The sequence below is a fragment of the Melanaphis sacchari genome, unplaced genomic scaffold (assembly GCF_002803265.2).
Source record: "Melanaphis sacchari strain LSU unplaced genomic scaffold, SCAv2.0 Contig54_pilon_pilon, whole genome shotgun sequence".
Taxonomy (NCBI): Eukaryota; Metazoa; Arthropoda; class Insecta; order Hemiptera; family Aphididae; genus Melanaphis; species Melanaphis sacchari.
In genome coordinates, this window is record NW_020271380.1 from 2,732,288 (window position 1) to 2,751,278 (window position 18,991).

At 25.1% G+C, this 18,991-nt stretch overlaps 1 protein-coding gene across 2 annotated transcripts in view; it reads left to right on the forward strand.

Annotated features, from left to right (window-relative positions):
* The window catches only part of LOC112599635 (C3 and PZP-like alpha-2-macroglobulin domain-containing protein 8), a 137,252-nt gene that overhangs the window by 76,034 nt on the left and 42,227 nt on the right, over positions 1-18,991 (forward strand). For both annotated transcript variants that reach the window (XM_025346618.1, XM_025346617.1), the window contains exon 3: positions 16,867-17,051. In XM_025346618.1, coding sequence (XP_025202403.1) covers positions 16,867-17,051 — 185 coding nt within the window. The remainder of the gene's footprint in view (positions 1-16,866; positions 17,052-18,991) is intronic.

The following is an 18,991-nucleotide window of genomic DNA, read 5'->3' on the forward strand; positions in this document are numbered from 1 at the left end:
ATCTATAATCATAACATATAATTATTATTAGTATATAATTTAATAGTAATACATCTTACTATTCACTATTATTCGTTTGCATTTTATATTTTCCAATTCTGGCTGACACCCCACATCCATCGAAAACACGTAGTCGTTTTTAAGCTCGTCGTATATTCACACGAGAAACGGTGTAAACAGAAAGCAAGAAATAATAACAATTACATCGTGTCTCATCAGCACAAAAAATTTTAACGCATTTACATGGATCAGAAAAAAAAATAATAATAATACTCTATAGTTTATAATGTAATATATCATACCGTAGAAAATACTCTATAAAAGTTCGAATCGTAAATCAATATTTGTTATCGGATTTTTCCTTTTATGCTCCATACACTATTGTTGGCCTGCTGGCCGCCGCTGCCTTACAGCTTACACGCCAAAAGCGAAATGGACCCAAACACATACATATACATATTATATTTGAATAGGGTTTACGGCCTAATGGTGGAAAATAAGCTCCTTATCGCGTTATGTTTGCACAAATCCTATTGTAAGCATCATATCTCCGTTGAATTTATATATACATAATATACTTTACAGTCTTTTAGCGATCTTATACCAAAGTATCTTATTTCCGATGCGACAGATTCCATGAACAGAACGAACGCACAACGGAAAATTGGCTAATTACAACGACGTAACAACAACAAGTACAGTTGTAAATTATCAAGATTGATCATATCGTAATTAACTGCCAACCCACATTTCATTGAAATACATTTTCAAAAGAATGGAAATCCTCAATGTTGTATTTATGAAAAGTCACCTCTACTTAATGATTAATATTTTCAGAACTATTAATAACATAATCGCGTAAATTGTGTCCGGGAATAAAAAAAAAAACTCGATATATTTATTTTTTAATTTTTTTTTTTTGCATAGGTACTTCACTACAATGGTAAGTGAGTACACTCAAATTACGAGGAAATACTTAAAATAACCTTATTAGTAATGAATTGTAATCAAAAATGTCTACGACGAAAATATTCCATAAAAACAAGGTAAAAATATTTTTAATTATTGACAATCAAATTAAAAAATTAAATAAACAAAATATTGTTTAAAAATATCATGATAAATGTATTATCTATTAAAATTTGTTAATTTCATATTTTAAAATAATTTTTATAATTTTTCCTATTTTATGCACAATATATTAATTACCCATGTTACAATAATATAACCTATATTGAAATATAAAAATAATAATTTTAAAAAAATATCCAACACCACACATTTGTGTCAAGAGGATTATTTTTTATATTCTTAAATAATGTTTATTTTGTTTTAACACATATAATAATGTATCATAAATCAATAAGTTAAAAAACTATAAAGTTTTAGTTAAAAAGTGTTCTGTAAGTACCAATACACGTCTAGACGCTGTTTGAATTCATTTCTGGTAATATTGTATTTATTTTGGAGACGAAACTTCGACGATGTAACGTGATGAGAAGACGAATTCGAATTGTGGTCAGATTTGTCAACGGCATGGTACACGGCAATTATGTGCCCGTCGTGACTTATCACCATCATTTATATTAGTCTCAGTACTGCCTAGCCCGAGTAAAAAGTTTGGTTTTTTCTTCTCGGAAATCTTCTGCAATAAATCTAAACCCGAATCCAAAACGCAGAAGACTGTTTTTATTATCATTATTATCGTTATAAGAAAAAAGTATATAAGAAATTATATATAATTTCACACGGCATTATAATAGGCACATGGCGTGACGTGATGAATGCTTTTCTTTAATATGAAGAGCCCTTTCGCCAACGTGGCTCTAAAAAATATTTATATCCGACGTAAATAAAAGTTATACAAAAATGAGATTAAATTATTATACGCTAAGTATATTTATAGTAAATACTCCAATTATACCGTTTGATTATGGTAAAGCCTTAAATTAATTTTTATTAATAGGTTATAATGGAAATTGTAAAACCATTCATATGAAATATAATTATCATTATTAGATTGTTAAAACATAATAACAAGCAATCATAGAAAAATTATGTGAAAATATAAAGTAACAGTAAATATATATTGAAAAAAATAAATAACTATGCGATTTTAAAAATAATAGCAATGATTAATTTGCTTTAATTTTATATATTTTACCACCAATCATTGTATTATATTTTATATATTTTAAAATAATTTTAGCACTAAATAAGTTCGAATTTATTTTAGAATATTTTTTATTATGTAAAAATAACACAATATGTTATCATATAAATTATTATTATTCGTAAAATCGATAATAATAATATGAAAATTTTTATTTTTGACCCTAATAAATATAATATTAATGGGTATGATTTTCCTTACTGAGAAATTTTAAAACATTTATTTCAATCTAAAATGAAAAACTTTATTTAATGGAGCACGAACAATACATTTTAAATAAAAAACCTAATATAACGAAGAAAACATACACATAACATTATTTTTTACTTATTCTTATCATTTTTGTTTTTAAAATTTACAATTCTCCCCATTTCACTTTAATCAGTATGAATATTCTTGATGAAACTATAATAAAAATTAACCATAAATAATTTGTAGGTTGAACTAAAAAAAAAAATTAGATATGAAGTCAGTTTCAATGATACCTGCTGTAATATTACTGTTCCAAGGACCAAGACACTCTGAAAAAAAATATATTCGCATACATTAAAAACTTCTTTTCTTATGTTCACGCTCCGTCAAAATAATTATAAATTGGTCTTGACTTTCAGAGTTAAATAATAATAAAAAATAAAAACAATATACAACAATAAAAATTGTTAAAAGCAGTCTCGAATACATTTAACTATTTAATATAATATATATATATATATATATATGTGTGTATAGTATATGCATATATTATATATTATTATGCAGTTGTTTTACCCCGGAGAGAAAAACTTTTAGGTCACGCAGGATTATATTATTATTTATAGTACGTTTTGCGTTGTTTCCGAAGCAGAAATTCGGAAATGAAAACTCGGATTTGGTAAAACATAAGTCAGGATTTGAAACTTGTTGGCAACACGTCGGCGTGCATTAAAATAAAAACGATGCTAGCAGGTCATAGTGATTTATTCGAGTGCCCGCCTGCCGACTGGGTGGATATAACGTATACGGGTACACTATGACACATGAACTGCAAATGTACAACAATAACTATATGTGTTGTTCGCATAATATAGGTAATTCATGTGCATTCTTTATAAGCGAAAAAGAATAATTAAAATTAACTGCAGTTGTGCGCGGACGTAATTTTTTTAACAAAAATTTGTAAAGCCGTTTTATGTATATGTATATATTATATTTGCATACTTAATGCCTTTTTTTTTAATTTGGTGATAACAAACTTTAAACTCAACTCATATAACTATAGTAATTTCAATTTGTAGGTAGGTACTCTATTTATTTTAATCAAGACAGGCATTTTTTTTTTTTTTTTTTTGGTTGTTATAAATACATAATATTTTTAAATTTACAATAAAGGTTCAAAAGTGTTGAGCGTAATAATTATTAATTATACACATAATATAATATGATATATTAATTTAATTATAACTGAACAAATAAAATAAAATGTTTAAATTATTAAAATAGGGATAAAATTAATTTTTATTCAATCATAATATAAACTTACGAATACCCGTCAATTAAATATCTTTAACTATTTGTTTTCATGTATAAGAATAATTACTATGTCTATAAAGTTTTCTTAGCATACTTCATTAGTTTTATACGGTATTTCATTTCAATATTTTCTTCGTTGGTAAATAATTCTATCATACAAAAATACATATTATTTTTTTTTGTAGGCACAACAATGTTATATTTAATTATTAAAATAATTAAAATCTATCCAGAATATACGGTCTGTTTACTTATCATTACATTTATATAAAATTTAACCAAAATGGTTTAAAACAAAGATAAAAGATAAATTTATTAACAACTATGTATATTTCAGTAGACACAAGTTATACGTTTTATTTATTTATTATACACTACATATCTATATTATTAGATAAATATAGCTCTAGTAAAAATTATAATAAATTATTATGCTAAGTTGTGTATAATATTTTAATTTGAAAATAAAAATAATACTTATCAAAATTAAATTTGAACCTAAGTTTTCTAATTAACATTGTCATAAACATGTTTTGATAAGTAGTCATTTACAAGGATAGTACCCTATTATCATTAATCCACTAACTACGAAACTTCCAATACGGATAAATCTTTTGAAACAACGTTATGATTTTTTTTTCACTAGTGGGTTTCCATTTATTTCACTGCTATAAAGTATAAACCCGATAGTCAGATTTTATGTGCAAGCTCATAAATTTCCACTCATATAATATGTGATCCGCTTAATCAGGATACACCGTGTTAATTACGTCATGTAGGTCTTGGTGGATTTTAGGTATTATTATTGTATCATTTAGATTTCCAAGTACAATAAAATCAAAATTAATAAACTCATCACTATTATTATGTATAATAACTACATTTTGTATTGGGTTACTTTTAAAATATTCATTGATTGTGATTTAAATGCGATTGGTCTATATTTGTCCATTCATAATGGAAGTACCCCAACTGTCTCAGAACTATAATTAAACACTATTACTGCGTACAATACGGAGAGAAAGTATTGAAAAATCTATTTTAAGTCAATAATGAAACACTACAGAATTAACTATCGATTTATATCAATATTTAATTATTTTTTGTTATACCAACTTAAAGGAAGACTTTTAAATTATACGGTCATAAGTTAATTCCGTAACTTCTTAAACAGATAATTTTGAAAGTCAGAAACTTTCATGTACACATCTATTTGAAACTAAAAGTTTTCCAGGGTCACGTATTTTAGAACTTAAGTACGCTTCTAGATATCACGGGTTCTAACAATATCTTACGATGTTCCTAAAACGATTTTATCAGAAATTTTGGAAAAACGCAAGAATTTATAATTATTTTATTAATAATAATATTATTATTGTAACTAGTAAGTATAAAAAATATAAGTTTGAAATGGATATTTTCTATTATAATCATCTCTTTGTTTAATAGTTATATGATATGATTAAGTGAGAATAAGAGTTTAATATCGTATGAATAGTTTTAATTATACGTTACAGTAATTTATTTAAAAAAAATAATAATAATACATACAAAACAGTATTATATAATATAATAAATCGTTATTTTGAACGATTCCGTATTAATTTATAAAATTTTATATTTTTATTGTAATATTTCCTTTATTTATAATATCGGTAACTGATAATTTCTTGAACGGAAATCCGAAAATATAATACTATTATTGTTGTTATACAATACATATTATATAGTGTAGCTTCCGCCTGGATATCCATTCAACCAAAGCCGATTGATTGCATAAACCTCATAAATTTCCTAGTAAGAATATATGTATCATATTTATACGAAAAAACACATACATCATAATGATGGCATCGTGTGATATAAGTTTGTATAGATGAGCAAGACATCGAAATATGTATATTGTGATTTAGTTTCAGTAATTATACGCGTATTCGATTGCTGTGCTCCGTAGAGGATTTCGCATGTCGATTTGACAGACCGACGTCTTGCCTGGCCAAAAACTCTCAACAGGCGAAATGCAATAAATATTATAATTTATAAATTATAATATTATAAACGTACGAATATTCACACGTGATAATATTGACCTTTGTATTAAGTTTTTGAGCTGGATATAATATTTATATTTTTATTTTTACTGTTACAATTGCTGCAACAACTAAACAATAACCAAAATTAAATTAATATGACAAAAAATTATAATTTTGGATTACATAATATAGTATCTAAGTTGCCTCTAGCAATAAAAATTGAATAAAACTGCGTTACCATAGAAACCAAAAAAAAACCCTTAAAATCATAATTTGTTTTTAACAACTGGATCTCTCGTAAGATTACCGCAAGCAACCGATTATTACTATAATTAAGTTCCTATAACAATGTCATTAATACAATAATACTTATTTTTATTATAATTATATATATGTGATTCAATGTTTTCCCATCTGGTAGAGAAAACATTGAGCAACACTATATTTTTTATGCCGATTGCAATCACTACAATATACAAGTTAAATATATTACATATTATATGTTTATAGTTATTGTTTTTTCAACTAAAATATCCCATTCCAACTGACACAGAATTTGTAATATCTCATAGTTTACGTGATTTCAACTGTTATGACTGTTATGTTATTATGTTTAAAATTTAAATTGTATGTTAAGTAGGTAAGATAGTATGTACGCATAATAAATACTGACTCACCCATGAAACAAAACAATATTTTACAGTTTTACGGATAATACCGATATTATAAAAAATCTATCTTTAACTTAAAATAATTTTATATTAAATGATGTATATATATATGCATAGGTATGATGTGTATTTTTTTAGTCATATTATGTCTTATAAATTTAATTTTACTTTTATATAGTTTATTGATATGGTGTATATATTGAATATTGATTAATACTATCTGGTCTGTGATACTTTAAACTTTTAAGCGTTTAAAAATAAATATATAAATATATTACAAGTAAGGACTTAAATTCAATTATATGTTTTGCATGTATAAAATATTTTTATTTTTTTTTTTAATTAACAAGCGATACAAGTGGGGAGCGAGCAAAGGGAAATAGCCTGGACCTCAAACTCCATCCTTGAAAACATCCACATTGTCATAATAATATTATGTAATTTATTATTAGTTAGTTATCGTAAACGTTCAATGTCGACGAAATGATTTTATTTCTATTATTATTATTATTGCTACAATTGTATATATCTTTATTATTATTACTTTATTTTTTTGTTTTGTTTTTTATATTCAGTCCACAGGTGTTTCAGTTCACATTATAATACTATTATACGAGCATATAATATAATACTCAGTATGCAATGTTTTCAGCCCCTTTGACATAGGTAGAATATAATATGTACATGACCTACATGTATGCGTATAACATGAGGGAAAAGGTTGCAAAACAACGTGAAAAAAATGAACGAAATAACGGAATACGTACAAAAGGCTCGGTGAAGTGTTCAAAAGAAAACAATATGGCTTTTTAAATTATATACACGAAAAAGAAGCTGACGGGTGGTTTAAAAGGCGAAATACACAGTTTAGTTTGAAAAAGTTTTTCCTCATAATTTTCTCTCTAGTGGTGATGAAACGCTGAGGTAATTGTGTATCTAAAATGATCGAAACAATAAAACCATACATCATTATGTTTTATATTACACATAATAATAAAATTCCATAGTAACTATTTAAATTGATCATATTATGTTTATTCTTTTATATGTATATTTATATTTTTTTTCATAATATGAAGGACGTCATATAATATAATAAAGATTGATGGATGATTTTTTTCAAAAAAAAAATTGGTTTGTTTAAAAAAAGACATTTTGAGAGCAAATTGTTTAGTTTTATATTTATTTGATTATTTCCTAATTAATATTATAATACTATACAGTAATAAAAATAAATTATGTTTGTATTTCAGCTTAAAGTATGAATTGCCCATACTATGATATTTTCAGAATATACTGAAATATATTTGGGCAAGTAAAAACCTACTTTAGGCAAGAAACAATAGGGTAAATAGAAGAATTCGGACAGTTGAATAGAAATTCAATCGAGAAAAAGCTTTTAACGTGAAAAGTTTACATAGGATTTTAAGTTTTCAAGAAGCCTTTATATTTTGTGTGAGTGTGTATGTTTTAAAAAAACGAGAACTGCAATCAAGGATGGGTTTTAAGTGAAATGCCTTTGAATGTTCTAATAACTTATAAAATAAATAAGAGCTATACATTTTAATACAAAAACTCTATATTTTAGACATTAATATCTTATTTAATTTATTTATTTAAATAATTAAACGGGTTAAATAACCCAATTACAAAATATACAGAAAAGAGTATATTTTTATCTATTTTGTACATAATTCAATAATCATCTTCAAAACTTAACTTGTATAATAAGTTTAAACTGGAAAAGGATAAAATATTTAAGACACGGTGCAACAATAATATAACTTATAAATAATTATCTAAAATCAAAATAACGACAATTTCAATAATAAATAACATTAGTTATTTATAATATTGAGCTAAATTGATACCAATTATCTAAATATGATGATAAAATATCAATACTATTATTATATTTTCCATACACTTATAAATATATAAATACAATACACGTTTCATTGAACGTAATATTATAATACATTAAAACTGTTCCAATGTATAAATCTAAAAAAAGTTGAAATCAACTAAAGTCTTATTAAAATCGATTCTGGCATCTATACGTTTATTAACACACATAACTATGTATAATTTTAATCAATCATAGTATTATAATATAATTAATATAGGACAATAACTGTACAATAACTTTTTAAAATACAGCTTATTTATTTGTGTTATAAATATTGATGGTGCGTTATCCGTTCTTATTTCAAGTTATTTAAATATGTATAAATATATGTGTGTATGTGTACGTATATTATCGTTTCCTTTGTGCTATTAAAAATACAATATAGTTTATTGATAATAAAAATATAATCTAAAACACTTCTCCAGCTATTTGCATAATCAACTAATATACAAATATAACTAATATCTATACTTAAAAGGCCTGATTGAGTTTACAGGAGAAGAAGGATGTTAAAATTTGTATATTTTATACATACCCACCGACTACTATACCTAATAAGCTAATAACACGAACATTTTTAAAAACATTATCCCTTAAAATGAACCTAGTTAACTTAGTTGTAAATATTTCATACTGCAGTTGTGATTAAATACAACACATTTATCAAGCATTCCGATCTCGATGTAATTTGTTTGGTACACTAAAGCTGTAGGCATTGCTCTTTACCCTTCATCGTTTATATTACTCCGCATACTACATCGTTATACAGTTCTATTTCTCCAATAAGTGTAGTTAAAAAGGCGCGAAGAACAAAGTAAAAACAAATTAAGTTGAGATCAAAACATAAATCACTGCCCATAGGAGACTAATTAAAACATGTTGTAGTTTATGGATAGTCTACACCGAGTAGTTAAAAATCTTTAAAATAATATTACCCTTTTTCGATGGACTTACATGTATAACGTATGCTGTTAATATAAGTAAACATTACAGTTATATTTTTTTGTTGATTTCTGTGATAGATTTTGAGAACAAAGAAGTATTTCTAAGCGTATCAACCGAAATTCAAAAATGATTCAGATCAAAACTTGATTAAATCGTACTAAGTTACATTTTCTTGGTTCTATGCCTATATGGTTTTTTCTTGTAAAAATCGAAACACATTCTGTTCAAAATATACAATCTTTATACAATTTTAGGTGATGCGTAAACATTTTTGAAATCGTTTTGTTACCTCAGATCAGGTTAGGCATCTGTCTACAGAAAAACGTGTTATTATAAACAGGTTCTTGTTTTATTTAGTCTAAAATAATTTTAATAATAAAATAGTAGATTAGGTCACTAAAGCAGTGTCTTACTATAATACTTTAAAAACAAATATTAAAAACCATTGCATTTAAAAAATATTGTATCAAGTTTGGTAAACAAAAAAAAAAAAAAATGCTCAAAATTTAGTTAAAACAGATGTTTATATATAGGTATTCACTTTTCTTAGCCGTTATTTTGATAATTGTTTTCTTGATTTTATCAAAACCTATAAAAATATTTAAAAACACACTTCATAGTGATATAATAATGATTTTTTTATATTATTATTATTGTGTGAACTAATAATACCCACTTAATATAATTTGAAACTTAAACAAAACTTATATTTAATTGCTATACATTAATACATTAGATATACCTACACTACTTATTAAATCAAATAACTTGTAAAAATTTTATAAAGAAAAATCCCAATATTAACATTAGTCGTATTCCATATTATTATTTAAAAAAAATAATGATAATAAAAATAATTTGAAAGAACTGATCACAATATTTACAGATGTTATCACTTATTTATAAGTACGTTTTATCCATAATCATAAATTGATATAATTTTCTAATATTTACTATACTCACAAATATGATTAAAATATATAAATAATACTTTAAAAAAATATTTTTTTTTAAGGCTCTTATGATTAATATAAATACTACAGTAGTATGTACACTTATTAAGTCATAGTTTATATTTTATAAAATATAAAAGCCAACATCCAATTTTATTTTTATCATCCAATAAGAATAAAAAAAAAAGTTTTGTAAGTTTTAAATTTTAAAGGGTAATCTTTAGGTTAATTCATTGATTAGTTTTCAAAGAAATATGTTTCAAACTAAATAAACAAAATTTTATCAAAAATAAAGAAAGTTAGATATATTTATAGCTCTATAGATATATAAATATATAATATTATGTATCATGTCTGTACTAAAAAAAAAATTTAATCAATAATTTTTACTTTATTTGTTGGTAAATGGATATATTTGATTGATATCAATCTTCTAATACCTATGTATAAATAATAAAGATACATTTTTTTGCAAATCATAATATTTGGATATATTGGTAAACCTTGGTATACCTAATATTAAATCGTATTAAGTTAAAGAAGAAGTCTACAGACGTAATGAAAAAAACACGCTAATAAAACGCATAAATCCATAAATAATTTGATAATTTGAAATTGCAATTAAGCTGATTACTGCATAACTATAAAAAGAAGATTACTAAAATATTATTTTGACTGTAAGTCCACAGTGACTAAATTATATAATAACATCGTTTCTCGGGTCCAACTTATAATATCTCTACTGTCTCTTCCATCACAACCACTACCATCACTCACACATACAAACCTACTACACCCTCACTCGCCCGTTACTAGAATTAATTGAGACATTTCAATTACGTACCAACAACATTAATTTTCTCGTATATCGTGAAATTGGCCAAGCTGAACGTATCAAATTTATGTAAATTATATCGACTCGTTATATTAATTTATCAGCTAAAATGGTTTAATTGGCCACGCGCAAAATGGCTGACATCCAATTATAAAGTGCAAAATTGCGCTATTTCGTTTAATAATTTTCAAAACGAACTCTTGAACGAATATTATGATCATTAAAATGATTATTATTATTCATAATCTCGTTTTACTCCATCTTCTCTGTGATTGCGATGACGTAATAATAATAATAATATTATAATCAAGTCGTGTCAGTAACATAATATTATCAATTTTATATAATGGATCGTAGGTACATATCAATTTGTATGTGCGTGTAATGTTACGCCATCAAAACCATTTGGCTGGTAAACAGAATGGCGACGACGACTGATGGACGGAAAATCTAATGTGTGACAGATACCCATCATATTATATTATAGTACAGAGACAGTAAAGTTAAATTAAACCGAAGCACAGCTTATAATGTAGAAGCCAGTAAGAATTTAATTATTCAGTTTGATATTAGTGAAAACACACACAGATATATGATATAATATATACATAGCTATATTTATGACTTTTATGCAGCAATCTCCGTGTGGTCATATTTCACGGTTTCCACGCTAACTGTACATTAGATATAGGACCATGAAATAATTCAATTAAACTAAATCTGGATTTATTTGGTCACACACACACACATACACATATATACACAAAATCACGATAGCCTGACCGTTACTCGGAAACGGAAACTTAAATAGTTAAGACTGTAATACGATATTTTATCATTATCCTTTTATTGTGAGATATTGTCCATCGTGTTACAATTATATACTGTTTTTGTGGACCATGACATACATTATAATAATACATAATCCGTTCTAAAGATTACATATATTTTGCAATAATATATTTATATATTTTTTCCAAAGAAATTGTTTTTTATTTGACGGCATCAAATGTAGATAGATATACTATTATTATAATAGTTAAACATGATTTTTTTTTTTTTTTATCGTAATAGAAACTTAAAGAACTATAGAGATATACTTTAAAATAAACTGTGACCCAAAAACAAAGTATATAGATAGATATTTCATAAAAAAAGTAAAAGAGAAAAACGCAAATAAAATTCATAAAACTCAAAACAAATTATTACGAGTAATAATATTTTCAATATGAATAAAAGAGTACTATTTTCAAATAAACTTTTATATTTTCATAATAAACGTTTAAATTTAAAATTCACCAGAAAAATGTTATTGGCCACTATTTTTTATATTAACTTACCGGAGTAAACAATATTTTAAATCTAATCCAATCTAAAATATGATCTATCTTGAGTATAATTTTTTGTTAGTATTAGTATCTGTTGCAAATAGACGTAAACTTAACTCGTTCAATGATGTAATGATAAAATAAAAAAAATATAACAAGATATTTTGAAAAAGATAAATTATAGAACATTATAATAAAATAATATTGTTGGTTTAATTTACAAAATAAGTTATTTATTATTCGACATTTAAAAGCTAAAACTAAAATATTTTACTACACATGATCGATTGTACAATTTTTATTTTTAAATTAGGTGCACGTTAAAAATATGCTAAGTTTACTTTTTGTTATTTAAAAATTTAAGAAATATATACCATTTAAATAAATACAATTTAAATTAAATAAAAAAAAAAAAAAAAAAAAAGAATAAAATGGTGCCTTTCATTACTAGGTATACATTATTATAGTTTTTTGTTGGTTATTATTAATAACTTATTGAATTTTACTGAACTTTGTAAAATAAATACACCCAATCCGTTTTTATTTTCATTTAATATTAACAAGCCATTCTGAAAATATAAATTTAAAAAAAATAATTGAATACAATGCTTTCTACAGAATGATTTAACTTTCAGTAGCGAATTATTATTCTTATTTTGTATAAACATTTAACCACGTTTAAACAATACTAAAACATTGGTTTTAATAGTAAACACAATCGACTCAAAACGGTTATTATGTTTAATAAAAATGATAGTACTCTATCGTCGTATCGTGACCGTATCTCTATATTCACTATCGCATAGTACATGAGTACAATATTTCATGAACACAGTTAGTGCCTATTAAACTAGTTTAAAAGATAATCTAAATAACTAAATAAAACTTCTAGAAAGTATTAAGCATTCACTCTATAATAATATTGGGTGTTTAATAAATAATGTATTTTTTAATCTTGTTATAAATTAATTTAATTTCAAGCAAAATATTTTATATTTAATACATATCATTTCATTACGAGTTGAAGTCTAAATGCAAAACACGATATTTCGCATATAAACTCTTTTATTCACTTAATACGAGGCGAAATTGTGACAATCAATGAAATTTTTAACCATATTTTAAAATACTTGCCCATTTGATTTGTTGATGACCTGTTGAATTTCTTCCTTTAGATCTAATAAAGTACACAGTTTGTTTTCATAGACCTGCGATTTTAAAAATTCCCAACGAAAAAAATAACTTAAGGGTGGTAAATCACATAATCTTGGTGACTACTACTGATCGCCATGGAGAGAAATTGAGAAGTCAGACGTGATATTTTCACGGAGTAATGCAATCATCACCACAGAAGTGTGATAGATATTTCAACATTAAACCTCAATTCGTAGTGAAACTATATCAAAATATAAAGTATTTATTTGAAAATCAAATTTCGTACTTTATTTATTTTAGTTAGTATATTAATATGTATCAGTTATACTAATGAAGTATCATTATTACCCATTATATATATATTTGTACATTTTTAAACAACATTTAAAATAATGATTTATTTAGGTACCTTTTAATATAAATCGAAAAATAGGTTCTTATAAAAAAAAAAAAGTGCTATAGTAATTCTTTAATAACAGAATAAAATAATCTAATTGAAAATCACATATTTTACGAAACTGATTAATGTAATAGTTCATTAAAATTGAATACTTACAAAATTTTTTACTAAATAATGTTCAAAGAACTATTAACTAGCTATTGATTTATTATTTAGTGATTAACGTAGATCTTAAAATTTTAAAATATAGTTTTAAGTATGCTTTAAAATTTCTAAAAGTCAAAATTTAAATAAATTCATTACCAAGGTATAAATGATCTGTACAATATAAATCCAGCATATAGAATTATCATATTGTATATTTGGTGGAAGTATATAAATTATGTAATGTAATATTTAAATAAATCATTATATACATATACATAATTTAAGTTAAAATAACCGATAGATAATAAATAACATGTATATTATTACAATTAAGTCAGAACAATATTCGATAAGATTAATAAAACTCACAATTTCATAGCTACATGTTCTCATGCTCAACATTTATTTTTTCTATAGTTGATGATAGGAATTTTCACAGCTACTCCATGTTCTCCACATTATTTATAGAATAATTTATAAAATAAACATGAAAATAAAGTTCCAAGTAGATTATAAAACTGCAACATTATCTGTCGTTAACTTATATAAATTGATAACTACTAAACTCACCGATAATTATGATATTGTCACAAGTATATTGTTTGTATAACATTACCGCGAGGTAAAAAATATATATATATATTTTTTTTTTTTTGATATATTGTCTTCAAAGTCAAAAGAAAAAAAATTCTGTCAAAGATACTTTTGATTAGACTTGACGATGCGATAAAATATTAATAATATAATTATTGTTATGAATATCTCAATAATAATAATTTCCTATCACACACGATTAGGTCCATTGTAGAGGCGTCGACCATCGATTACCCAACTGAATTGTTTAGCGACCCCAACAGGGTTTTTGTTATTATCAGAGACATTTATTTATAACGGAGGTATAGGTGATGGTTTTTCCCTCGGCTCTACCAAATACGCAAGCACATACATACAACTTAAGCCATTTTTATTAGTGGCAGATCCATTAGAGTTTACCCGGAGGCGTTGCTCTAATTCCACCGTTAGCACTCAGCTACGATCGATAATATCTACTTGCAGTACTTTCACCGTGTACAGCAGCTATGTACGAAGTTTAATAATAATAATAAATCATACGCAGGTAGGTTAGGATTTGATATAAGAAGCCATTTATACATACATATACATATATCGAAAACCAACCAATGGCGAGTTCAACACAACTATTGCCACTAGTATAGTTATACCTAAATATTAAACTTGTATCGTATGCGAAATACAAATGATCGTGTATTGTGTTCTATTTATAATTAAATGACTTCAATTGGATGCTATATTCAAAAACAAATGGATAAATTATTACATTTACTAAGACTTACATAAGAAATAAGTAAACCTATTAATATAAAAATGAACGTTTTAAATCTAAAGAGTGTCTTTAATAAAATTCAAACAACATAATGTCATCATCAAGAATATTTTATTATTCCAAAAATTATTATACACCTTTTCCGTTATAGTATGTATATACAGGTAGTATAATGCATATTATTAAATTTACCTTAAAAGCTAAATTTGATTTGCCAAACCTTTTAAAAAATATGGAAAATATATTCTTTTTTGTTAAAAAACCACAGCAAAATCGCCAAAATTTACGGTATATAGGGAGATGATGGACATTTAAATTAAAACAAAATACAGACATCGTTGTGTCGAAAGCTCAAAAGTATCGTGAAGAGTGACAACCAAACTACATTGTTAAAATAAACTAAATACGTATCATATTTACGACTTTACATTATGTCTTAAATGATGGTAACAAAATTATATAAGTTAAATTTATACGTTTCAGAAATAATAAATTTGTACATAGATTTGTAACTGCTGTTTAGAAACAACATCAAAATAATAGGACTTTGTTTCGGCCGTGTAGAAGTCACAGTATGTGTATTTTGATGATCTAAAATCGTAGTTGTAAAACTTTAGAATCCGTGGAAAGCTATAAAATAAATATATATATATATATATAAATAGTGTAAAGTATGTTCAATAATCACACACGTACTTATATTGTTTTTATGTTTGTCGACTTAGTTGTAATCGGCTTGTTATATTTTGTGTAAATGCAGGTTTTACACTTGTTCAATTATTATTATTATTATTTTGTTTTTAAAACGTACGTTTTTAAAAATAAGTACATGCTGATTATGTAAAATATAATATTATTTGAATTAATTATAATATAAAACAACAATATAAATTTTTCAACATAATACTGATACATTAAAATATTAGCTAATATATATATATATATCATACTGAATAATGGTATTATTCATTCACCAGTTTAAAGGCATAAAAAAAAAATAAAAAAATAAAATATTAACTATGTTTCCGTATCACACTTTATGTGTATACCTATTAAATAAGGATTACGAGTGTTATTCATTCAACCTGTCACTATGTATATTGTATATTATATATTTATTTTATTTTTAGACATTTATTTTGAGTAAACAGGCTGAATAATAATTCTCCTCACCATTTTTTATATATGTTAACATTATTTAATAAACTGAAATTTTCCTTCAAGTCTCAAAGTATCTATTGATATAACTTTTATTGAAATCGATACAATAATTTATAAAGTTAAACTTTAATCAAAACTACTTTCATATTTTGTGTAGACCTGAATTAGAGCTCTCAGTTATTTCTGTATTCTCGTTCTTTTTTTATATACAATAGAGATATCTAAAAACATAATATGCATAATAATACACAATTACTAGACATGTTCTAACATAATATGTAAACGGTTTACTTGTTGTTCAGGACATTCAATGTGGTGGCACCTAAAGTGGCCGTCCCTGGTCAAAGAACCGCGGTATTAGTAAGCTGGAATCCAGCGTGCAGTCCAAAAGACGTGACTTTACGGCTCTTGCGTCAGATACCGGTGACTGAACAGCAGCGAGCGGCTGACGACGATGTACTATCGCATAACACTGTCACCATACATGGTAAGTAAAATACATAATAAAAAACTTTCTTTTCTATAAATACTATCGTATTATCATATTTTAAAATTCGATAAAATCACACGATTGTATACTGTAATGATTAAAATACATTTATTGGTTCTACTTCATGAGCGATAACGAGGTAAAAGGATGAACCTATCTAAAGGTAGGCAGTAGAAAGTTATGTTATAATCCACCTGTAAACTTTGCAATCGTATAATATAACCTAAAGTATAAAATCAAGGTATTCTAAATACCACGTGACCAGCGATTTTGGGGTGATAAAATATTCCACTAAAATTTCCGCAAAAATATTGTACTTATAAAGTTATAATTTGTATTTGGATATAAGAAGTCTCTGATATGTTTACCAAAAAGCAGTATTCATAATATTTTGTCGTAACTAGCAAATATTTGCAATGCTTTTTGCATATTTGCCTGGAAATTAATATAGTGTTTCGTAAATATCAACGATAAATGGTAATTATATTAGTAATAAATTATATATATCATTACAAACTTTTTATTAATTTCTAAGAAAAAACTCTGGCTTAGATCCCAGGAAATTTTCCCAAAAGATATATTGTTTTACAATGGAATTAATAAACTTCAAGGAACTTAAAAAATTATGTATTTAGAATACAAAAGTCAATTCAATCTAATTTATAATGTCCTACAAGCTTATACAATTACTACCAAAAAACCCAGTATTTTTAAAAACAATACCCTCGTATAATAAAATGTTATGTCAAACATATTTTTTTTTTATCTTTTATTATTAAAATGTCAATTCTATTATATTAACTGAGTTAATGTTTTATGAATGTTGCTCTATTTTCTTAGAAACACGATAAATGCTGTAAACTTTAAAATAACCCATCTACTATATTATACATTTATATTCCTTTGACTTTATACTACGAAACCATTATAATAGTATACAATAAAAGCGGGGTTTGTACATTTTTAACTTATTTGAGTATTTATATTCATTTTTCCAAAAAAACAGGTATGTAATATAATAATAGATAGGTCCACTGATGGTGATCGTATAATATTTTATTTTTATTTTTTATTGAGGGTACATGTATGTGCTTGAATTACCCAACTGAGTCGGCGCATATACTGTTATTTCATCAACAAATTGTTTGAAGACAATCGAAAAACATCATGCGACCTTCGTTAATTTGGATAATGTGCCGGTCGTTATTAAACACGATTATAATGGTGCGTTACAAGCACAATGGGTGGTACAATAAATGTATGAAATACACAATAATATATTAGATGTGTATACCTTTTTTAAATATTCAAATTAATATGGTAATAGAAAAGGATTCTCGTTTGAGCTAAACTAACTCTAGGTGCAAGTAAAATGTTAGCACAGCCCTTACATAGTCGTATTTAACGTGGCAAAATTGTCAGCATATAGTTAATATAGATAGTGGTGATGGAGATAAAGTTGTTGAAGATATTTAGGGCCTTAGTTATACTCGCGCATAATATAATATGCTGTGCAAATCACAAGCCTTAAAATACTAAGGTATTTTTTTTTTTAACCACAACTTATATATCTTCTCCTACGAGGTCCTAAATAAATGTAAAATATTAACGCGTAATAATTTATCCTTAAATTTAACAATAGCGATGCTTGCATAAGACAATAATCTTTCTTTAAATATATTAACACATTAAAAGCGAACATTAATTCAAAATCCGTGTTAAAATTAATTTGCATTATTGTAAGTACTATAATTTGTTTTATACAATATTATTCTTTGTACATCTGAAAGAAGCTATGGTAAAAACATTGTATTAAAAAAATAAAACTTATTATACAATTTTTGAAATTAATATATGATTTAAGTATTATTAGTAATCATGACATAAGTTTAAAAATTTAGCGTTATTTATAATCTTTATTCTTATTTCAATTTTTA